This window comes from Polypterus senegalus, chromosome 11, assembly GCF_016835505.1.
Source record: "Polypterus senegalus isolate Bchr_013 chromosome 11, ASM1683550v1, whole genome shotgun sequence".
In the NCBI taxonomy this organism is placed as follows: Eukaryota; Metazoa; Chordata; class Cladistia; order Polypteriformes; family Polypteridae; genus Polypterus; species Polypterus senegalus.
The window spans coordinates 127,039,707-127,059,927 of NC_053164.1; the positions used below are offsets into that span (position 1 = coordinate 127,039,707).

The 20,221-nt window shown below is 39.4% G+C and overlaps 1 protein-coding gene across 6 annotated transcripts in view; it reads left to right on the forward strand.

Moving 5' to 3' along the window:
- Positions 1–20,221, forward strand: part of sorbs3 (sorbin and SH3 domain containing 3) — a 275,634-nt gene that overhangs the window by 232,774 nt on the left and 22,639 nt on the right. For all 6 annotated transcript variants that reach the window (XM_039769617.1, XM_039769613.1, XM_039769616.1 and 3 more), the window contains 7 exons: positions 3,243–3,301; positions 6,996–7,042; positions 7,859–7,973; positions 8,969–9,094; positions 9,924–10,616; positions 14,182–14,294; positions 19,690–19,796. In XM_039769617.1, coding sequence (XP_039625551.1) covers positions 3,243–3,301; positions 6,996–7,042; positions 7,859–7,973; positions 8,969–9,094; positions 9,924–10,616; positions 14,182–14,294; positions 19,690–19,796 — 1,260 coding nt within the window. The remainder of the gene's footprint in view (positions 1–3,242; positions 3,302–6,995; positions 7,043–7,858; positions 7,974–8,968; positions 9,095–9,923; positions 10,617–14,181; positions 14,295–19,689; positions 19,797–20,221) is intronic.

Sequence of the window (20,221 nt, forward strand, 5' to 3'; positions counted from 1 at the left end):
TCTTGGATCATTGAAAAAGAGGGACTGTAAAATGGTTTTATATATTGCAGAGATGCTGTCTAAGTCCTTGAAACTGATCAATATATTTTCCAGCATAGAGGGAGGTGGGAGGTGAGGAAAATTGGGCAGGTTCTGTTTAACAAAGTTTCTAATTTGAAGATAGTGAAAGAAATGTGTTGCTGGGAAGTTAAATTTAGAATGTAATTGTTCGTAGAATGCAAAGATGTTGTCTATGTTCAGATCTCTAAGTGATTTAATCCAAAAAGTTTTCCAGACATTAAAAACTGCATATGTTTGTGAGGGTTGAAAAAGGTGGCTCTTGTGCAGAGGTGCCACCAATAAAAGATTCTCTGTCTTAAAATGCTTTCTACATTGGTTCCATATTCTAAATGAGTGAAGCACAATTAGGTTATTAGTATATTGACGATAATTTGCATTTATTGTTATTGGGGTGCAAAGCAAGGAATATAAAGAGGAACTGCAGGATTTTATTTCTTCAAAGCCTGTGTATGTCCATCTATTTGTGTCAATGTCCAGGTTTTTATATATTGTATGTTTGCTGCTCAGTAGTAAAATTGAAAGTTAGGTAGAGCCATGCCACCTTCTGCCTTTGGCCTTTGTAGGGTCGCTCTTTGGATACATGGATGTTTTGAATTCTAAATAAATGTGGTTATGGTTGAATCATATTTCTTAAAGAACGATTTATTGATGTATATTGGAATATTTTGAAATGAAAAGAGAAGCTTAGGAAGAATATTCATCTTAACAATGTTAATTCTTCCAGCTAAAGTGAGATGAAGGGTTGACCATCTATGCAAGTCTTGCTTGATTTTTTCCATACAGACAGCGAAATTTTGTTGATAAACAGCTTTATGTTTACTTGTGATGTGATGTTTACCCCTAGATATTTAAAGTAATCTGCGATGATAAAAGGGAAGGTGTCCAATCTAATATTGTGTGCTTGAGAATTCACTGGAAAGAGCACACTTTTAGTCTAAAATTAATTATGAGACCAGAGATCTTTTGAAATTCTGTTAGTGCTGTTAGGACTGCAGGCACAGTATTTTTAGGGTCTGATATATACAGTACCATATCATCTGCATATAGAGAAATTTTCTGTTGAAGTCCTTCTCTGATAAACTCCTTTATCTTATAAGCATTTCGACAGTGAACTGCCAGTGACTCAATGGTGATTACAAAAAGTAGTGGTGACAAGGGGCATACTTGTCTGGTACCACGTTCTAGTTTAAAGTAGTATGAATTAATGTTGTAGTACTAGGGTGTTGTACCGTGTTAGCCATTATGAATGTAGAGGAAAGACAAGCAAAATGACACCTTTTATTGGCTAACTAAAAAGATTACAATATGCAAGCTTTCGAGGCAACTCAGGCCCCTTCTTCAGGCAAGATGTAATCAATGAATAATGTTGAATTAATGTTGTTAATACAAACTGAAGCTTCTGGATTGGTATGCAGTAGTTTGATCCATGCACAAATGTTCAGGCCAAACCCAAATTTCTCCAATGTAATGAAAAGGTAGTTCCATTCAGTCATATCAAATTCTTTTTCTGCATCCAAGGATAATAAAATCTCTGGGATGTTTGCCTTTGCGGGTGAGTATATTACATTAAACAGGCGTCGAAGATTGGATGCTAAATGTTGGCCTTTACTAAATTCAGTTTGATCTTGTGATATTATTGAAGGCAGCACTTTCTCTATTTTTCTAGCTAGGACTTTGGAGAGTATTTTAACATCATTATTCAGAAGTGAAATTGGTCTGTATAATGCACATTGTAATACATCCTTATTTTGTTTAGGATAGATGGTGATTAATGCTTGACTAAAAGCTAGGTTCTTCTTCTAAAAGCAGACATGAGCCCCAGTGCTTCTCTCTAAAATCTGGCATCTCCTCAGCTTATACCATCAGGACTTTGCAGCATGAAGAGATGCTGGTTCAGTGATCCCTTAAATTTTGGGTTCGTGTTCCTACTGCCAGTCCATCTGTACCCAAAGGACTCTCATCTGAACCCTATACATGTCTCCCTCACCCAGTCTGTTTGCGTCAAGAGGGAAACGGTATACAATGGGGCTGCTCCCTCTCCTCTCTGTAGTTGTTTTAAGGAGCGGCTCTTCCTCAGCCCTACAATCGAGCGTAGGTCTGCCACTCATTCTATTAGGGTCATACGCCCGACCACCTGCCTCAGTTCTAATCACATGGACTCCTCCCCAGTCCTACCTCTTTCACTTGCCATAACCTTTGTACTATCTTGGGTCTGGCCTCACTTTGTTCTTCTTGATCTGATCTCCTCCTTCCCCTTCTCTACCATGAAGGGTCCCCTTAATACTGCCAGAGTAGGTGCAGGTGCTGTCATTCGCCTACTCCGAAGTGTGAATGAGGCATCTGACTGATTTGCTCGTGTCTGCACATGAATGTGCGATTAGAAAAAATCTCAATCAACCTTGGAGCTAGCGCCAGCATGTGCAAACCCTGCCCTGTTCAGAGCTTGCACATCAGGGTACCAGATTTTTTATTTAAAACTGTGCTTCACCATAGACCTCTTTTCACACACTCACACATATTCATTCTTGCCCTGCCATGTCATTTTTATCCAATGGTGTTTACTGAGCTCCACTTGAAGGCTCTCTTAATTTTCTACGCTATATACATTATATCTTTTATACTGCAGTACACTGAAAATACTACAGGGTCCTATTCCATTAACATGAACGCCATGAAATAAGTCTGGAATACCAAAAGATGCCTCATGTTTTTGAGGTTGTGCTCATGACCAAAGTCAAATCTTTCTTGGAGGAGATGTGCTGGACAGTTGCACAATGGGAGCTAGATCTTTAATAATGTTCAGTCATTTATTTCACAAGAGATTTTTAAAGAGACAGTCTTTGAGAACTAGCTGCATGATATTTTTTAGAAAAGCACTTATGAATGAAATTGTGAAAATAAATTCTTCATAATAATTCCTCATGTACTTAAATTATTTATAATATGCTGGAGTTTCCCTTCCTCCCCTAGATCATTTTGAATGGTAAAGGTTAAAGAGATGTTGCTAAATAAGCAGTCTTGTTATAATTATTAATCCAAGGATTGTTTTCTCCAAGAAATAAATAGTCAGAACTGGGAAAGAATCTTCTACTAACATTCTGAAAAGATGTGTAATGTTTCCTTTAGTGAAGCCAATTATATGTACCACATGTTTCATTTTATTTCATGTGATCTCTCTACAGATTTCTCGAGTGTCTCAACGAAGACTATGGAGTTTCCACCGAAAAGAGATGAGAGAAAGGTAAGGTAACTTGTCGCAAATGTTTTTGTTAAGGTATGAATTTCATTATTCAATTTAGATATTTGCTTCAATGAGATGTGCTGAAAGGGAGATAATTAAGCATCTACATACATCCATCCATCCATCCATTTTCCAACCTGTTGAATCTGAACACAGGGTCACGGGGGTCTGCTGGAGCCAATCCCAGCCAACACAGGGCACAAGGCAGGAACCAATCCTGGGCAGGGCGCCAACCCACCGCAGTCTACATACATTATGTCATTATTTGTATGCATTGGGTTGATTGGTTGCACTTGAAAGAGTCTTGTTGTGTTCTTTTGTGTGTCGGAAACTTTAATGAATGGCTAAGTGTGCCAAAGTTGGTTTATTGTATTTATTTTAGTCATATGTAATTATTCTCTATCACTGTGATCAGGTCTAACAGGTCACATAAGCACCTACTGTACAGATTCTGAGAATAATGATATTTTGTTTGTGCTTTTTGGAATACAAGTAAAATCACTTACGTTAGTGGTGTCAAACTCAGTTTAACTGAGGGACATGAATAACACTTTATATAACCAATGGTGCCTGGAATACACCAACAAACAACTACCACCGGCATTGTTTTTATAAACAAGGTACCTCTTTGTTCTTCACAATCATATATTCTACTTTGTGTATCTCTTGAAATTGTCTTCCCTATTATTCAGCATTTCATTTGTTGGACATTACAGTGGGTTAGGAAATCTACCAGCAGCCATGTGACCAAAATCATCATTGAGTGAACAAATAAAGTCTGCATGTCACAATCCACCTGTGGGAGCAGGTGTGCTGTTAGTTGTCGGGACTGACCAGGACCATCAATGACCACAAAAAGCAGGCAGAGATTAGTTGAAAAAAAAGGAAGATTTTAATTATAACAATCTTTGGCAGATCTTGGACATGGTGCAAAACTACACACAATGAAGAAAAGAGACCCAGAAACACTAAGCCTGTGCCTCAAAGTAAAAAAATATCCCAAATGCAAACAAAAATCCTGGTGCCAAAATTTGATAAAATAACAAGTCTACCCCTTTTGTAAACCTTAAGGGTACTAAATGCCTTTAAAAAAACAGTCCTGACTCTGGTATAGCCTGAAAACAAAATAAAGCTCCTCTTTAAATAAAGAAAAAACAGTAGCTCACACTCGCTTAAAAGAGGTTAATTTACAGTATCTCTACTAGCAGCAATTTGCTGAGCCACACAGCTACTCTTCCAATTATGCTTACATTCTCTTGCTAAATACAACTTCTCCAGAGTGAGGACGATCAATATCCTCTTCTCTTCATCGCAGGGCTTAAATAACAGACAGCTTTCCAACTCTCAAAGTCTCCCGACTAGGGAGACACCAATGAATGTTTCAGGAGGGGAGTTAACGCCACCTAAAACAAGACACAACACTAATCAAAAAGAAATGCTTAAATCAGCTAACTTAAAACTATAAACTTATACAAACAAAACTAAAAACTGCACTGCTGCCATTCTTACAGGTACTATAGTCAAAGGAAACTTCACACCCCCCTGTGCTCATTATTCTACATTCTCACTCAAGCGTGCATGCATCACCTTGGTGTGCCATATTCAAAATTACGAAATAATCTTGTATGTGTAGTACAACTTGCAAGCAGCGACCTTGAAACAAGGCATAGAACGAAACCTACCGAAGTCATTTTTTTTACTGTAAATGGCTAGCACTTCTAATCCCTAAGGGTCACCATTATTGTATGAAAGTGGGCAAACATGCATACCTTGTAGCATATCCTGGCTGTTACTTGCGCAATGTTTTAGTGAGGCTTACAAGTGAGAGTCTGGACACAAGCAAGAATTTCTAGTTAAAGCAAATGTGCATCACAATCAGATGGCACTTGACCATATTAAAAAATGGGTATAAACACACAGGTGATGGAGCACAGAGACCAACTTCAGGGTTGATCACAAACTGATAGCTTCTACATTTAACATGAGTTGAAATGCAAAGGCGTCTTCTAGTCCACATACGGCATTCAAGTTAGCAAAAAAGAGAAATAAGTTGTGTAGAGCAATGACATCAGTCAAGTACGTAGCAAAAGGGTGTGACAATATGGGTTCTGCTTCAGGCTCCCGTCTCCAGTTTGGGAGCTCTTGCACCCGACACCATTGGTAATGTAACCAGATGAGCTGGACAATGAAGATATCAACAACAAAGCAAGGGGATGGTGCAAAATGTGCAAAGTACTTTTATTTAAAACAAAACCAAAAACAAGTGCAGTGCATAAAGATAAATAAATAAATAATCCATTAAAAACAAGTGAAAAATGTGGAGGTTAAAATCCAATAAATCCAGTTAAAAACAGGGTTAAAACAATGGCTGGAAGCAGTCCTTTTAAAAACAAAGCCCAGTGCCTTCTTTCTACTGGTGACTCCCCAGCTTCTCCCATCCAGGCTATGCACCAGGATATGTACCCTAACTGCAGCTGACCTTCTCTGTCTTCTGCTGATCTGTTTGCCTTTCCAATCCTTGGTGCTGGTGGGCTCCACCAGACCATGACTTGGGCTCGCCAGCGACCAGGGTGCTCACACTGGAGCTTTCACTTCCCAAGTCCCAGACTCCCACAGCCATATATGCCGAGCCATCATCCTTCCGGTCGCACCTGCTCCTCACTAAATGCTCAGTGGGAGCGACCACTACTGACTGCCCTGGGTGCCGGCCAAACACCCTGCTAGGGCTCACTGCTCAGCTGCCTTTTGCTCGCGACAGCGAGCATGCTTTTGCTCGCTCATGCACCAGCTCCTTCGCTTCCAGCGTTTCACTCCCTTAACCTCCGTTCACTTTTTTTGTCTCTGTCCTTTCTTCTTCTGCTGCTTTTTTCCTCCCTTCTGCCTCATGCTTCTCCTATATATTACGGGGATGTGGCTCAGGTGTGGTGATTAGCAGTTCCTGGCTTCAATTACAGATGTGGACGATTCCTCACCTGTGCACATAAGCAAGGAAACATCCGCCTCATGCAGCATCCCGGAACTGCTCTGGCCACATAACCACGCCCCCTCTTTATGCCGTGAGTATTTAAAAACTGGCCATTTCGATCGGAGCTGTGGACCCGCTATACCACAAATGGTGGCCAGCTTTGACACCCGAGGGCAAGATGTCAAGTTCAGCTACTATTTCTCCTTCATAAGACTGTCACATCTTTGGCATCATCCTAAACTAAAGTTCTTTATAGCAGTGTAGCATATCACCTTCTTTTCACTTGTTCTTGTTGGGTCATTGTGGGAGGCCAGTTTAACTTCAGGTTAGCAGCTGCAGTGCACAAGTGATACATTTTAATGGCAGGTGTAATGTAAAATATATACAGAAACAATCTATATATAAAATACATGCTAAAGGAGATCCTTGAGGAAACTAAAGGTCATCATAGGCTGTATGTATCATGCTCTGAAAATTGACTAAACAGGCTGTTTTAAAAAGTACCAAGGGTGAGATTGGCCCACAGGTCCTGAGTTTGACACCACTGATGCAAGTCATCACATGTTTTGGAGCTACTAATTCTAATTCTTTTCACTAATTTCTTGTTTCCATACACTGAAAATGGGTTTTTAAACCAAATGTAATTCTCACAGGGCTAATGTGACACAGATTTGAAGGGTAAGAAGAGTAAGATGATAATGATCTGTCTCTTCTCATATGTGTCTACAGATGAAACCAGCCCGAGCCAAATTTGACTTTCTTGCCCAATCACCAAAGTAAGTACACACCGCTAAACTGGTAGCGGCATTTAATAAGGGTATGTGCTGTAAAAAAAAATTGAAAGAGTTAAAGTCATGATTGCTCTGTGCAAATGAACACTAATTGGGGACCCCGACAGAGATACTTAACCTTATCAAAGAAATATAGGTAAGGTTAGTGCCAGCTACAACACACAAATAATTGTACTTTATATATATTTAGATACACAGCCCTGCAGTGCCATGTGACACTTTGGTATGCTTTAAATGTCAACTTGTTTTAGAAAAACTAGGCTAACAGCAACTGATGAGCACTGGTGAGATGAGTGGCTAATTACTTTTAAAACGCTTTTTTGCTTTTTCAGATTACCTCATGGTCTCTGCCTCTACTCCATTCAGTACTAGAACAGAGAATCATTAACTACTAGAATGTCGCTGAGTGGGAAGACAGAGCAGAAGAGCACAAAGGATTTTTTATAACCATAATTATGCTGAAGGGGCAGGTTCACAATAAAGGGGTACAAAGTAGGGGAGTACAGCTGAAGGGAGAAAGATCCACTAGCTGTTAGGTTATGTACCATTTCTGTTATAATGAGAGGACAGATTGGAGGCAGATGGGTAATTACTATTGGAATTAGGCTGAAAAACAGGTTCATGATAGTGAAGTGTACAATATGGACATGAATGTCTATGACCAGGGCTTTCTCTTTGCCTTTTCATGGCTTTCTAAGAAGAATCTGAAGTTTTTCCATATACACAAAATTGTGTAATTATGGACCCAGCCTACAGCCATAGTTTTCTTAACCTGAGCGCCATAAACTTTTTTTCTTACAGGGAGCTGACTCTCCGAAAGGGAGATGTGGTGTATATCCACAGGCAGGTGGATGCTAATTGGCTGGAAGGGGAGCATCATGGGATGGTGGGAATCTTCCCAGAGAGTTATGTTGAGGTCTGTAGACATAATAATAATAATAATAATAATAATAATAATAATAATACATTTTATTTATATAGCAACTTTATATTAAATAGAGTTTCAGCAACAGTTGAATATAGAAATGGTCATTGTCTACTTTTTTCACCTCTGACTGTAGAATTTAATTTGATCTGTTAAGTAGCAGATTCTTGATTTGCTATGGTGATATGGTGTACTGTATAAGCTTTTGACATACAAGGAACTAAAATTGTAATTCTACTAAATTCAATTTGGAAAAAAAATAATCAATTTATGATAAACTTTAAATATCACAATGTATCTAATGCAGTTTTTTGTTGCTATGTTTGTATGAAAGCAGATCATATCATGTAATTTCCTAACCTGCTTAATCCAGACCAAGGCTTAGTTGTTTAGCAGAGGCTTTTATCCAAAGTTCAAAATAATCAAGTGAACATCAGGACGGGGGGACTGTTTGGAAACAAGTGTTACAGGACAAGCGTACAAAATTGATCCTCACTAGTGAAGAGCTCAGAAATAAAATACAAGCTGCTTGCAGTTCCTTTGTCTCAAAAAGCTAACCAGTTAGACAGAAATTCACCAAACAGGAGAGTCTTCCAACATTTCTTAAACACATTGAGAGAGTCAGAATTTCAAATTGAGGCAAGCTGCTCAATTCTAACTGCTAATACATGAACAGAGTCTGGATTGAGATTTGATACTCCGCAGAGGTAGCATCACCGGACATCATTCTTCAGCAGACCTCACAAGCATCCCCATATGTATAGAAGCTGACTGGTTGACCACTTAATAGGTAAGCATTAGGGATTTGAACATAGGATGTGCCACTACAGCGAAAAGGAATGTGAAAAGGAAGTAATCCCTACTCCGTTCATCTTCTTGAGAAATCCAATACTGTAAATTGATAATTGAGGAAGGAGTGCCCTCCTGTGTTAGATCTTGGCATTACAATGCAAAAAAAAAAAAATCTGTTGTCTTTGCTTTTGTAGATAATTCCTGCTTCTGAGAAGCCAACGCCTATCAAACTACCCACCCTGCAAGTGCTGGAGTATGGAGAGGCGATTGCTCTCTTTAACTTCAAGGGAGATCTGCCAGTGGAGATGTCTTTTCGCAAGGTCAGGTTTTTTACTTGTTTGGTTTACTGTACCTTTAACTCTGCATTGGAGATGGTCTGTGCTAGATTTCAGAGACAGTGAATTATATAATGCCAGCATCAGATATTAGTAGTTCACAGTACCTTGTGTCCATTTTGGGGTGTTGTCCTTCCAGAAGGTTAGTTGCTTCATGCTTTAAAACTGGAAATTAACTACGTTTTAGTGCCAGATCTGTCAGACCTTACAGCTTTGACACTTTACCCAATTTGAATTGGGTGTTGAATTCCTCACAATTTTGGCAACTAGTACATCCAAATCTATTTGTATTGATGGTTCCTTGTCAGCTTACAAAACTTCACTGTAATCCACTCCTGGCAGTTGCCATGGCCTACAGCTATATACTATATCTGCAGTTTCTCATCCAACCAGTTCTCAATACCTGATCTTAAAAGAGCCTTGCCGCCTGATCCTGTTAAACCTCACAGTCTCTTTGAAATGTTACCCAGTCATATCTCAGGGACTTGGGTATTTGCCTGAACTTCCTACAGAATTATCTTGTCAGATCACAGAGGATTTTACTTTTGTTTAGTTGACACCTGACCCTGATCTTCCTACTGGCTCTGAAAATATTTACATTAGACCTTGTGTAAAACGAAAGTACATATTTAGTATGTAATACTCCAACTCCTTAATAAGGTTTACGATGCTGGTTATCTATCTCTCACCTAATAGAATTTGCTGTTTACTTCTACACGAAAAGTTGAACTGAAAGAAATGTTCATCCTTCATTCCAGTGCTCACTTAGAAAAATGTTGTCATTTTTATAATTACCTGAATTTTTATTTCCTAGGGGGAACAAATTTGTCTGATTCGCCGTGTTGATGACAACTGGCTAGATGGGAAGATTTCTGGCACTTCAAGACAGGGCATCTTTCCTGCTAGCTATGTGAAGATTGTAAAGATGCCAGTGACAAAGAGCTGTGATGATTACCCTTTATCACCTACAGCGATCCAGCCTGTCTCTACCTCGCTCAGTCCTCATCAACTCACCCCATCTATCCCCCTACAATCCCCAACCCTTCGCTCTCCATCTCTTCCTAGCCCTCCTGCCTCTTGGAATATTTCAGAGTCCCCAACCTCCATATCTTTGACTAATCATCTCCCTCAGTCTTGCTCCAGTCCCGGTTTTCTTAAATCACCTACGTCAAAGTTTCCTCCTCCTCCTCCTCCTGACCAACATGTCAATCACCTTGCCTCTGGTCCACCCAGATCTTCTTTGCACTCAATTTCAACACAATCAACATTGCCTCAACCATCGACTGCTTTGACTGTTGGCCAACCCAGGCCTACAGCACAGATATCCAATCACAACTCTTCTTCCCACCAGAGGACAGGCCCACCAATATCAGGACAACAGTTTTTATCCAAGCAAGAGACTACAATCCCACAAGTCAAAACTACGTTGCCAGAAAATGTAAAATCACAACAGGGGCCAATATCTCCTTCATCACTTGCTTCTCAACAACCTACAGTGCCAACCCAGGTGGGTGACCAATAGTGAGATATGAAAATAATATTAACATTGAATTATATTGATGCTGTAATGTAAGAAAAAAACTCTCAGACTTCTTTAAAGAGCACAGGAGTTCAACTGCATTATACTTTATACTTAAAATCCATTTTCATTGGAATGGGTTCATTCTGGTGTCTCACAGAAGGCCATTTAATCATTGATCTCTAGCATAGTTTGGCTCTTTGAACATATTAGATAGAATGTTTTTCAATAAGGTTGGCAATAATAATAAATGGCATGAATACCACAAGAAGGTTTTAGGGATCATTCAAAAGGCTTAGAATTACTCCCTAAATAAGGTTTTAACACCATGGTAATAGTAAGATAAATCCTGATAATGTAAAGGTGATATTAAATCAGCAAAGATGAGAGCGTCTCTGGACATTATTGTTGACTGTGGATTAATCAATAGGTGTGATAAAAGCATGCCGATCAAAAGATAGTGGTGTTGTAGCACTTTTAGGTATTGACAAGTCTTGTTCACTTTTCATACAGCATTGTGTAACCACTAGAGGACACTCACCAAACCCGAGGATAGGACAATAGAGATATAAATTTAAAACAGCGGTCCTGAATGTTTTTAGAATTTGACAAAATTATAACTTAGGGTTTAAACACCATTTCATTTTTAGATTCTGCCTCTTTTAGATCTGACAACAGCACGCCAATCTGAGTTTGGATGTGGGAGTTGGGAGATAGCAGAAGATGCTGTCCTCCATGTTCCTTCTGACATAGAATTGAAATCTTTGACTTCTATTGGTTCTTCATGCTTTGGCCTCCAGGCTTCTGATTCTTTCCTAAAGAGTGAGATTTTCAAACCTAACATGAAGAGACTTATCTTCTTAATTCTTAATTTTCTCCCCAGAGTTCTTCCCCACCAGCAGGAGATTCTAGCAGGGGGTGTGTAGGTTGACAGTAACAACACAAATGGAGAAAGCAGTTCTGTTTTTGTCTTATTTGTTTCAAGAAAATAATTGGAGATACACTTGAGATATTGGGTGTTGAGATAAACAGGAAAGAGTGAGTCAAGGTCTCCAAGAGCAAGGGAAGCAGTTTTGGAATTATGTATGTTGGGTGGACAAAATTACAAGGAACCAGAGAACTGTTTCTCTATTTATCTACTGTTCAAATGAAATCTAACATTTATGTTATAATGCATACAATATTGGGAAAGCAGTAAATCAAACAAAGTACTCAGATGGAGCAGTAGTTCTGTTTCATAGTCATTTGTTTAAAAATTGATTCCAGGCCTTCTGCAAAAATCTGCATGTTCTACTCAAACAGTCAATGCTGTCAATATGTCTGACAATTTCTGACTGGTCTGGTTGGAGTGACTGTGTGTGTGCATGAAGTGTTGCCTGCCCTAGGAGGACATGCTACCTTTTGTGTTTATTTTTGATAGGTAATGCTCTAGCTTTGCTTAACCTTAACTAGGAAGAAACTAATTTAGATGGCAGTAGTTATGGTCCAAATCACACATGCATAAACAAAGTATTAATGAATGTATGATAAAAAAAAATACATGAATGATTGTTAGCATCCTACCAAATTTACTTTCAAAGTTAAACTTATCCCACAAAATAACCACTGTCCATGAAATGTAGCCAACTGTCACTGAACCTTTTTTCTCTCTTAATGGATCATAAGCAGACAAAGGTGAGCTCTAACTATGGACAAAGCACTGCTCCATCTTTATATTTATTTATCTTGGAACAGTTTAGTCAGTGATGAAGTTAATGTGAAAGAATGTTCCTCCTATTTCCTTCTTCCTCCTATCTACAGAATTTGAGAAGAAGTTTGAGGACTTGGAGGAAAGTCATACAGTCATTTTGAGAATATGTAGACTGCACGTAGATAATGACCATACAGAGAATCAAATGCAGATTCTCAAATCTATGATTGTAACCAATGCTGTTGTTTTCCAACCCTGTAAGATAAGATAACTTATGATGAGTTATAATGGATGTTTTATCTCTATCTATCCATCCATCCACCAGCCCTCCTGCCTGCCTGATGTATACAGCAATGTCAGTTTAAAAATAGTCTTTCATTTTCACTCCAAAATTACTCCTCGGATCTCTACACCTAGAAATGCCTGGAGTTTGGTACTTTGTCAGTATGTGTAGAACGAATACAATTGCAATGCAAGGGTATGCCTTCTGCTGTTTTGACTATTTTATCATTTAAGTACAAAATTCCTTTTTTTAAATGAGTTGAAAAGAATTATGAATGTTAACAAATTCAAGGAGAACTACATAGTCCTGCGTTAACACTGAGTTACTGTACCTTCTGTATTAAATTTGCATGTTCCCCCTTTCCTCATGGATTTTCATTCCAAAGACATGAGTTAGATTATCTGACTGTACAAGTGTGTTTAAGTGCATGAGTGAGTTCATGCTGTATATGTGAAATAGATACCATATTTAACCCCATCTGACATGTTAATGCACTGGGTAGAACTTCTGGCTTAGAATGCAAAAGACCAGTTATCAGTTAAGACCAAGTGGTTATCTGGATAGACTTTTTACATTCTCCATTTGAGTGTACCCTGTACTTGAAGAGGATAGGATCTTGTCCAATACTTCTGAAATATGTTTCACCTTCCTGTGTACCTTTAATGGAAATACTGTATGAAAATCATGGATGGATATATGGTTGATCCTCTCTGATTAACTGTCTTCTGAATAATGGAATTTGGAATATGCATCATCTCTTTAGTATTAATAGTAACATCTAATATTATACTATGGTTAACTTATTAAGGTTAAAAAGACATCCCTTTCAAAATATACAGTAGAATCCTCATCACTTTTAAAGATCTTTCATTCATTTATGCTCAAAAATTGAAATTACATAAAGGAGTAAATAATAAGTATTAATTTTGAAATACCATCTTAGTCCGAGTCCTAAATCAACACCATATCCTGTATTCCCTTTATTACCTCCATAATGTTTCTAGGCTACAGTGCCCATTATCAATTGTAATTCATGTACTTTTCAAGTCAGTATTTAATTACCATAAAGCTCTGGAGCCAGTGAGTCTGTCACCAATGTTAAACATTTCTCCTTAGCTCAGATTTAAAGTGATTGCCACAAGAGGATCACAGATAGATGGGGAATCTGTGTTGTAAAGCTATTGTACTCCGCATGAGTACACCTCCTTGATAATTAGGATTTTCATTCATTTCTCAGTGATAACCAGAACAATTAGCAGAATTTGGACAAAACTGAGTTGTATTAAACATTTTATTAACAACATAAAAGCTTGGTCACCAGCATCATTAGGATAAGAAAATAATACATTTGATTCAAACCAATAAACCAGATTTGCTGGGCTGTTTCATGACATTGGATCCCATAGAAAGCATTCATTCAAAAGGAAGACAAATGATAACATTGAAAAATCTTTTGGGTTGTGCTCATTTATGTTGAGCACTGTAAATAAGCATTTACAGTGCATAGCAGGATGATTCTACTGTTGAAATTATATAATAGCAAGCTGTATTCAGTATCAATGTATTTTCTCTTCCTTTAGAGTCCAAGCTATTTACAAGGCAATGGGTCATTTAGTTCAATGGATGCTCTCAAGGCTGTACCTTCCACACAGTTTCCAGCTAAAAATAACTCTGTGAAGCTTCAGCGACAACCGTGAGTATAATACCCCTTTATGATTGCTCACCCATAACAACCAGTTTCATTCTACAGCCAAGCACAGTAGATGACTTGTACTGCCAAATGGTTCAATGTTTTCATTTGTTTTCTTCACCTGCTTATTCCAAAGCAAAATTGGTGGGGTGCTGGATCCTGTTTGACAGAATAGGGCATAAGACAGTAAATAATCCCTGACAAGATACAAGTCCCAAAGCACACACACACACATACACATATTCACTCACTCATTCAACTCATTTGTTTAATTCCTTTAATCAGTACATGGTTGGGCATAATCAGCTTTAAACGGGGTGCCAGTCCATCACAGGATGCATACACCCCTATACTCACTCATACAATGCTAATCTAGTGTCAGCAACCAACCTTATCTGCACTTATTAGCACTGTATAGATTGATAGGTTTATAGGGTATATGGATTTCCTTGAAGAAATTCCCTCAGACACAGGGAAATGGTGCAAATGCCTCACAGACTAAGTTTGGAATTAAACACAGTACTCTAGCACCAATATCCAACACATTACTCTGTTCTTATAATTTACTTAGTGTAATCTGTGCTAGAAATGTGTGGCACTGCATCTGATAACTGTGTTTAGTTTCTGGTTATCGTAGATTAATCTGAGATGAAATTCATATGCACTTAAAAGACAATAAGTGACTGGGAAAATAACTTTATGCACCTGGTGATGTGTAATACCGATAAACAGGTAATCACTTTTTAATGCCAGAATAGCAATTGGATGTGAAACAGGTGGCTTGAACTTTTTTATTTTATTCAATAACTGATCTGGCTGAATTACAGAAGATGGAAATCACAAGCATGCAGTAAATGAGAAAACAGTTTGCAAAAAGCACTGATTGTAAAATACACGTTGTTTATTTATTTATTTTACAAGTAACAACTAAGAATGTCATCAAAGCCCATTTATCAGTTTTGTCCTTAGAAAGTGCATTCAGCTGTGAGATATATTAAAGCACTGCTGGGTTATAATCAGCTGTGTATTTTACCTATTTATTGCAGTAGAAGTGAAATTACTGATTGGGTAGTAGGGGTTTGGCATACAGTAGCTCAATTACATTACCGTGTATTATACAGTATGTATACCAGTCACGGCACATACACTTGACTTGAGCATTCATAGTTTTCATTCTCTTTCTCTGTACATTTATCATTCGTTTGCTCGAAGGTTGATGTGCTTGCTGCTTCCTGAGCAGCTCTCCTTTTCTCCACCCTAGCGGCCCACTGCTTCTCTTCTTTCGTCTGCATGTTTTCACATTAAAACTGACCTAAGTTAGTTTTTGTGTTGCAATTACTTTGTACGTTTTTCTTAATTTTTCAATTAAGTGCCACAATCTGCCTCAAGAATGATTAAAGATATGAAGAGGTAGGGGAAGTGACTGCGAAGGTGGTAGGGAATGAGAACGATGCAGGTACGTATGTGCCGCACGGCCACCCTGCTGCGCACTGCCGAGGGTTGATTCTACAATAAAATAAAAATAAAAAGAGTAATAAAAATCATCACCCCAAAAGCAGATAGTAGACGTCATATAGTATAAGTGTACCAAATTTCAGGTCAATAGGTGAAACGGCTTGCAAGCTACAGGTGATTTAAAATCCTGGACAGACAAACGAACAGCCACGGTAACGTATTATATAAGAAGATGTATTACAAAGGCTCAGACATAAGTTCAGCAACAGGGCTGAGGCAGTGAACTACAATTCCCCATATGCCCTGTGGAAATCTGTGAAGGCACAATAACCCGGTGGGGTATCACCTAGCAGTTCAGGGGAGACAATGCCCTTCACAGCCTGTCTCCCCCATCCTTCCACAGCATGGGCATCTCAGCCATGTCAGGTTCTCAATACTTTAGCCAAGATATCAGTAATGCTGTGGCATCCATCACAATATATACATATATATACAGTGCCATTACTAGGTTAATTTGCATCCTAGGCCCAGCTTATTAGTGCAGCAATCGACTGTTTGGTAGCTAACCCGTGTAGCTGGGTTTCCCCATCCCTCATCATCTGCACCCTAGGCAAATGCTTAATTCATTATATTACGAGGGATGGCTGGCATCTTGTACTGGCTGAGACACCTCCTTAAAGGAAGGACAGGTGGAGATGGCTTTTCAAGGGTGCTATCTAACCTGAACTGCTACTTGGCAGCCTCCCTGGGTTACAATGGCACCTCAGATTTCCACAGGGCTGTATGGGAATTGGTATTTGTCGGTCAGCCCTGTTAGGTTCCAGGGATGCTGCCAGAGGGAGCTATGGAAGCTGTACAGCCTTACTTTGGACTTTCACCAAACCTGGGATTGATTCCAGACCTCAGTAATGAGCCACCTGTAGCACTCTCAGATGTAGCATAAAGGGAGCTGCCTGCCTTCATTCCAGGAGCGAAGAGGAGGAGGAGTGGAGACAAAAAGAGCAACAGAGAGAAAGAAGAAAAGAAAGTGCAGTGCCCATTGCTGTGCTTATTGTACTGTGCTTGGTGCTTGGCATTTCTCCCTTATAAATGGGAAACAATGTGTATATATACTGTATATACAGTGCATCAGGAAAGTATTCCCAGCGCATCACTTTTTCCACATTTTCTTATGTTACAGCCTTATTCCAAAATGGATTAAATTCATTTTTTCCTCAGAATTTCACACACAACACTCCATAATGACAATGTAAAAAAAGTTTACTTGAGGGTTTTGCAAATTTATTAAAAATAAAAAAATTGAGAAATCACATGTACATAAGTATTCACAGCCTTTGCTCAATACTTTGTTGATGCACCTTTGGCAGCAATTACAGCCTCAAGTCTTTTTGAATATGATGCCACAAGCTTGGCACACCTATCCTTGGCCAGTTTCGCCCATTCCTCTTTGCAGCACCTCTCAAGCTCCATCAGGTTGGATGGGAAGCGTCGGTGCACAGCCATTTTAAGATCTCTCCAGGAGATGTTCAATTGGATTCAAGTCTGGGCTCTGGCTAGACCACTCAAGGACATTCACAGAGTTGTCCTGAAGCCACTCCTTTGATATCTTGGCTGTGTGCTTAGGGTCGCTGTCCTGCTGAAAGATGAACTGTCACCCCAGTCTGAGGTCAAGAGCGCTCTGGAGCAGGTTTTCATCCAGGATGTCTCTGTACATTGCTGCAGTCATCTTTCCCTTTATCCTGACTAGTCTCCCAGTTACTGCTGCTGAAAAACATCCCCACAGCATGATGCTGCCACCGCCATGCTTCACTGTAGGGATGGTATTGGCCTGGTGATGAGCGGTGCCTGGTTTCCTCCAAACGTGACACATGGCATTCACACCAAAGAGTTCAATCTTTGTCTCATCAGACCGGAGAATTTTTTTTCTCATGGTCTGAGAGTCCTTCAGGTGCCTTTTGGCAAACTCCAGGCAGGCTGCCATGTGCCTTTTACTAAGGAGTGGCTTCCGTCTGGCCCCTCTACCATACAGGCCTGATTGGTGGATTGCTTTAGAGATGGTTATCCTTCTGGAAGGTTCTCCTCTCTCCACAGAGGACTTCTGGAGCTCTGACAGAGTGACCTTCGGGTTCTTGGTCACCTACCTGACTAAGGCCCTTCTCTCCCGATCGCTCAGTTTAGATGGCCAGCCAGCTCTAGGAAGAGTCCTGGTGGTTTCGAACTTCTTCCACTTACGGATGATGGAGACCACTGTACTCATTGGGACCTTCAAAGCAGCAGAAATTTTTCTGTAACCTTCCCCAGATTTGTGCCTTGAGACAATCCTGTCTCGGAGGTCTACAGACAATTCCTTTGACTTAATGCTTGGTTTGTGCTCTGACATAAACTGTCAACTGTAGGACCTTATATAGACAAGTGTGTACCTTTCCAAATCATATCCAATCAACTGAATTTACCACAGGTGAACTCCAATTAAGCTGCTGAAACATCTCAAGGATGATCAGGGGAAACAGGATGCACCTGAGCTCAATTTTGAGCTTCATGGCAAAGGCTGTGAATACTTATGTAAATGTGCTTTCTCAAATTTTTATTTTTAATAAAGTTGCAAAAACTTTGTGCCCAGCCGATATAAAATAATGGATGGACCAGCTGAAGCAGGAACTTGGAAGCGGTTCCATTCCTCATACAGCTGGTGCCAGTGGTCCTCTTGTGGCAGCCCAGTCGAAACACCCACAGGAGTGCTTGAGAGTTGGAGTCTGGAAGTGTAGCCTGTTGGGGTCCCTGGGTGTCGGTAGAAACTCCTGTCAGGGATGACCTCACTAATTTCTTTATAGACTGGAAGTGCTTCTAGGGAGACGCAGCACAGTGGCAGAAACATTCATGGGTCAGGCTTAAAAGAAAGCATCCCGTTGAGTGTTCCATTGGGAGTCAGAGTCAGGAGGCAGCAGGCAACGCTCAACAGGAAGTAGAGATGAGAAAGAATTCATTTGATCTTTTATATTGTGGCTTATTATTGGAGCAAAGTCTGCGGAAGCTGCTTGCTGTGAATAAATATTCTTTATTTTATCACATCCATCATGTGCTGTATATGTGTGTCTGTGGTTCATGGCTTTCTGCTGCCCCCTTGTGTTCACTCCATATAAATCTAAATATTTATACGCATGTTGATACAGGATTGGACTTTAGTTCTGCAGAAAGTCTTCAGGATAGAGAGGGAGAAAGAGAGGGAAACCACACTGGCAGTAGGAAGAAAGGGGCTGCCCGACGAGATTTACAGCTGTCTACATGCTAGGGGCCAGGTGAGTGCAGTCTGTAGGAGACTGATGTCAGGGTCTGAGCATACTAGAGAGAGAGACTATGAGTGAGTAGGGGAGTGCTTTCATGGAGTACTACTGGTGGGCACCTTACCAGACAGATAGGGAAGGCATATTTGGCCAGAATGCAAATGGTAGCAGTGGTTCTCATTCTACTTTCTGCTTATGTGTATTTTGACTGCTGCCTTTTCTGTATCCTTCTCTACAGTTTATTTATGAAATAAAAGTGTTATAAATTAGCTCATTTTGTCACTATGGTTTTACATATGGTTGCGAATGTCAGTTAATTATTGTAAAATTGTATTTTATACTATATTAGGATATTTTGCTACACTGCTTTCTACCCAACAAGGACTGTTTTCACTGTCTTAACAGCTAATATGTGATGTTACCAGTGATGAATGCAAACCGATCCACAGATCACTTTATGTAATGATTGAGTACCAGATATTAAAGTGCTATTTAGAACAGGTACCAGAGTATTTTTCCAGTTAAAACCACAGAAATGTTCTGAGTCAAGATCAGACTAAAAACAGATGTACAGTGAAACAGGGGTCCATGGGACTAATGGAAATATCTATGGAATTTGCTACTGCTGGGCAATAACCAAATTTCTTTTCAAAACTTTCCAGGTTTAGAGCCATTTATAACTACACCCCCCAGAACAGTGATGAACTGGAGCTGTGGGAAGGAGACATTGTACAGGTTATTGAAATGTGTGATGACGGCTGGTTTGTAGGTAAGAGATTCCTTTCTACACACTTAAAATGATGGTTCTTCAATGGCAATTCACTGGGTTGTATGGTTCTTCATAGGAGCATAGTTTGATAAAGAACCATTTTGTTTTTGGGAAGGGCTCTTTGCATATTAAGTTGGTTCTTTGGGTTTTAAAAGAGAAGATAGAAATATTTTATGTATAGCAGGATACTATGAAATCAAGAAAACTTGAACTTAGCCTGGTGTAATGTATACAACAATAGGCTTTTTAAAACCATGAACAAACTGGTATTTCATAAATCTGTAAACATATATTCATGACTATGTATAGAACATGTTATGGATCGTAATAAATAAAGGTTCTTCCTAGAACCTTTATGTGGTGTGTTCTTTAGGGAACCAAAAATTGTTCCCCTTGGAATGGGGATGTGGCTCCTTTATTTTTAA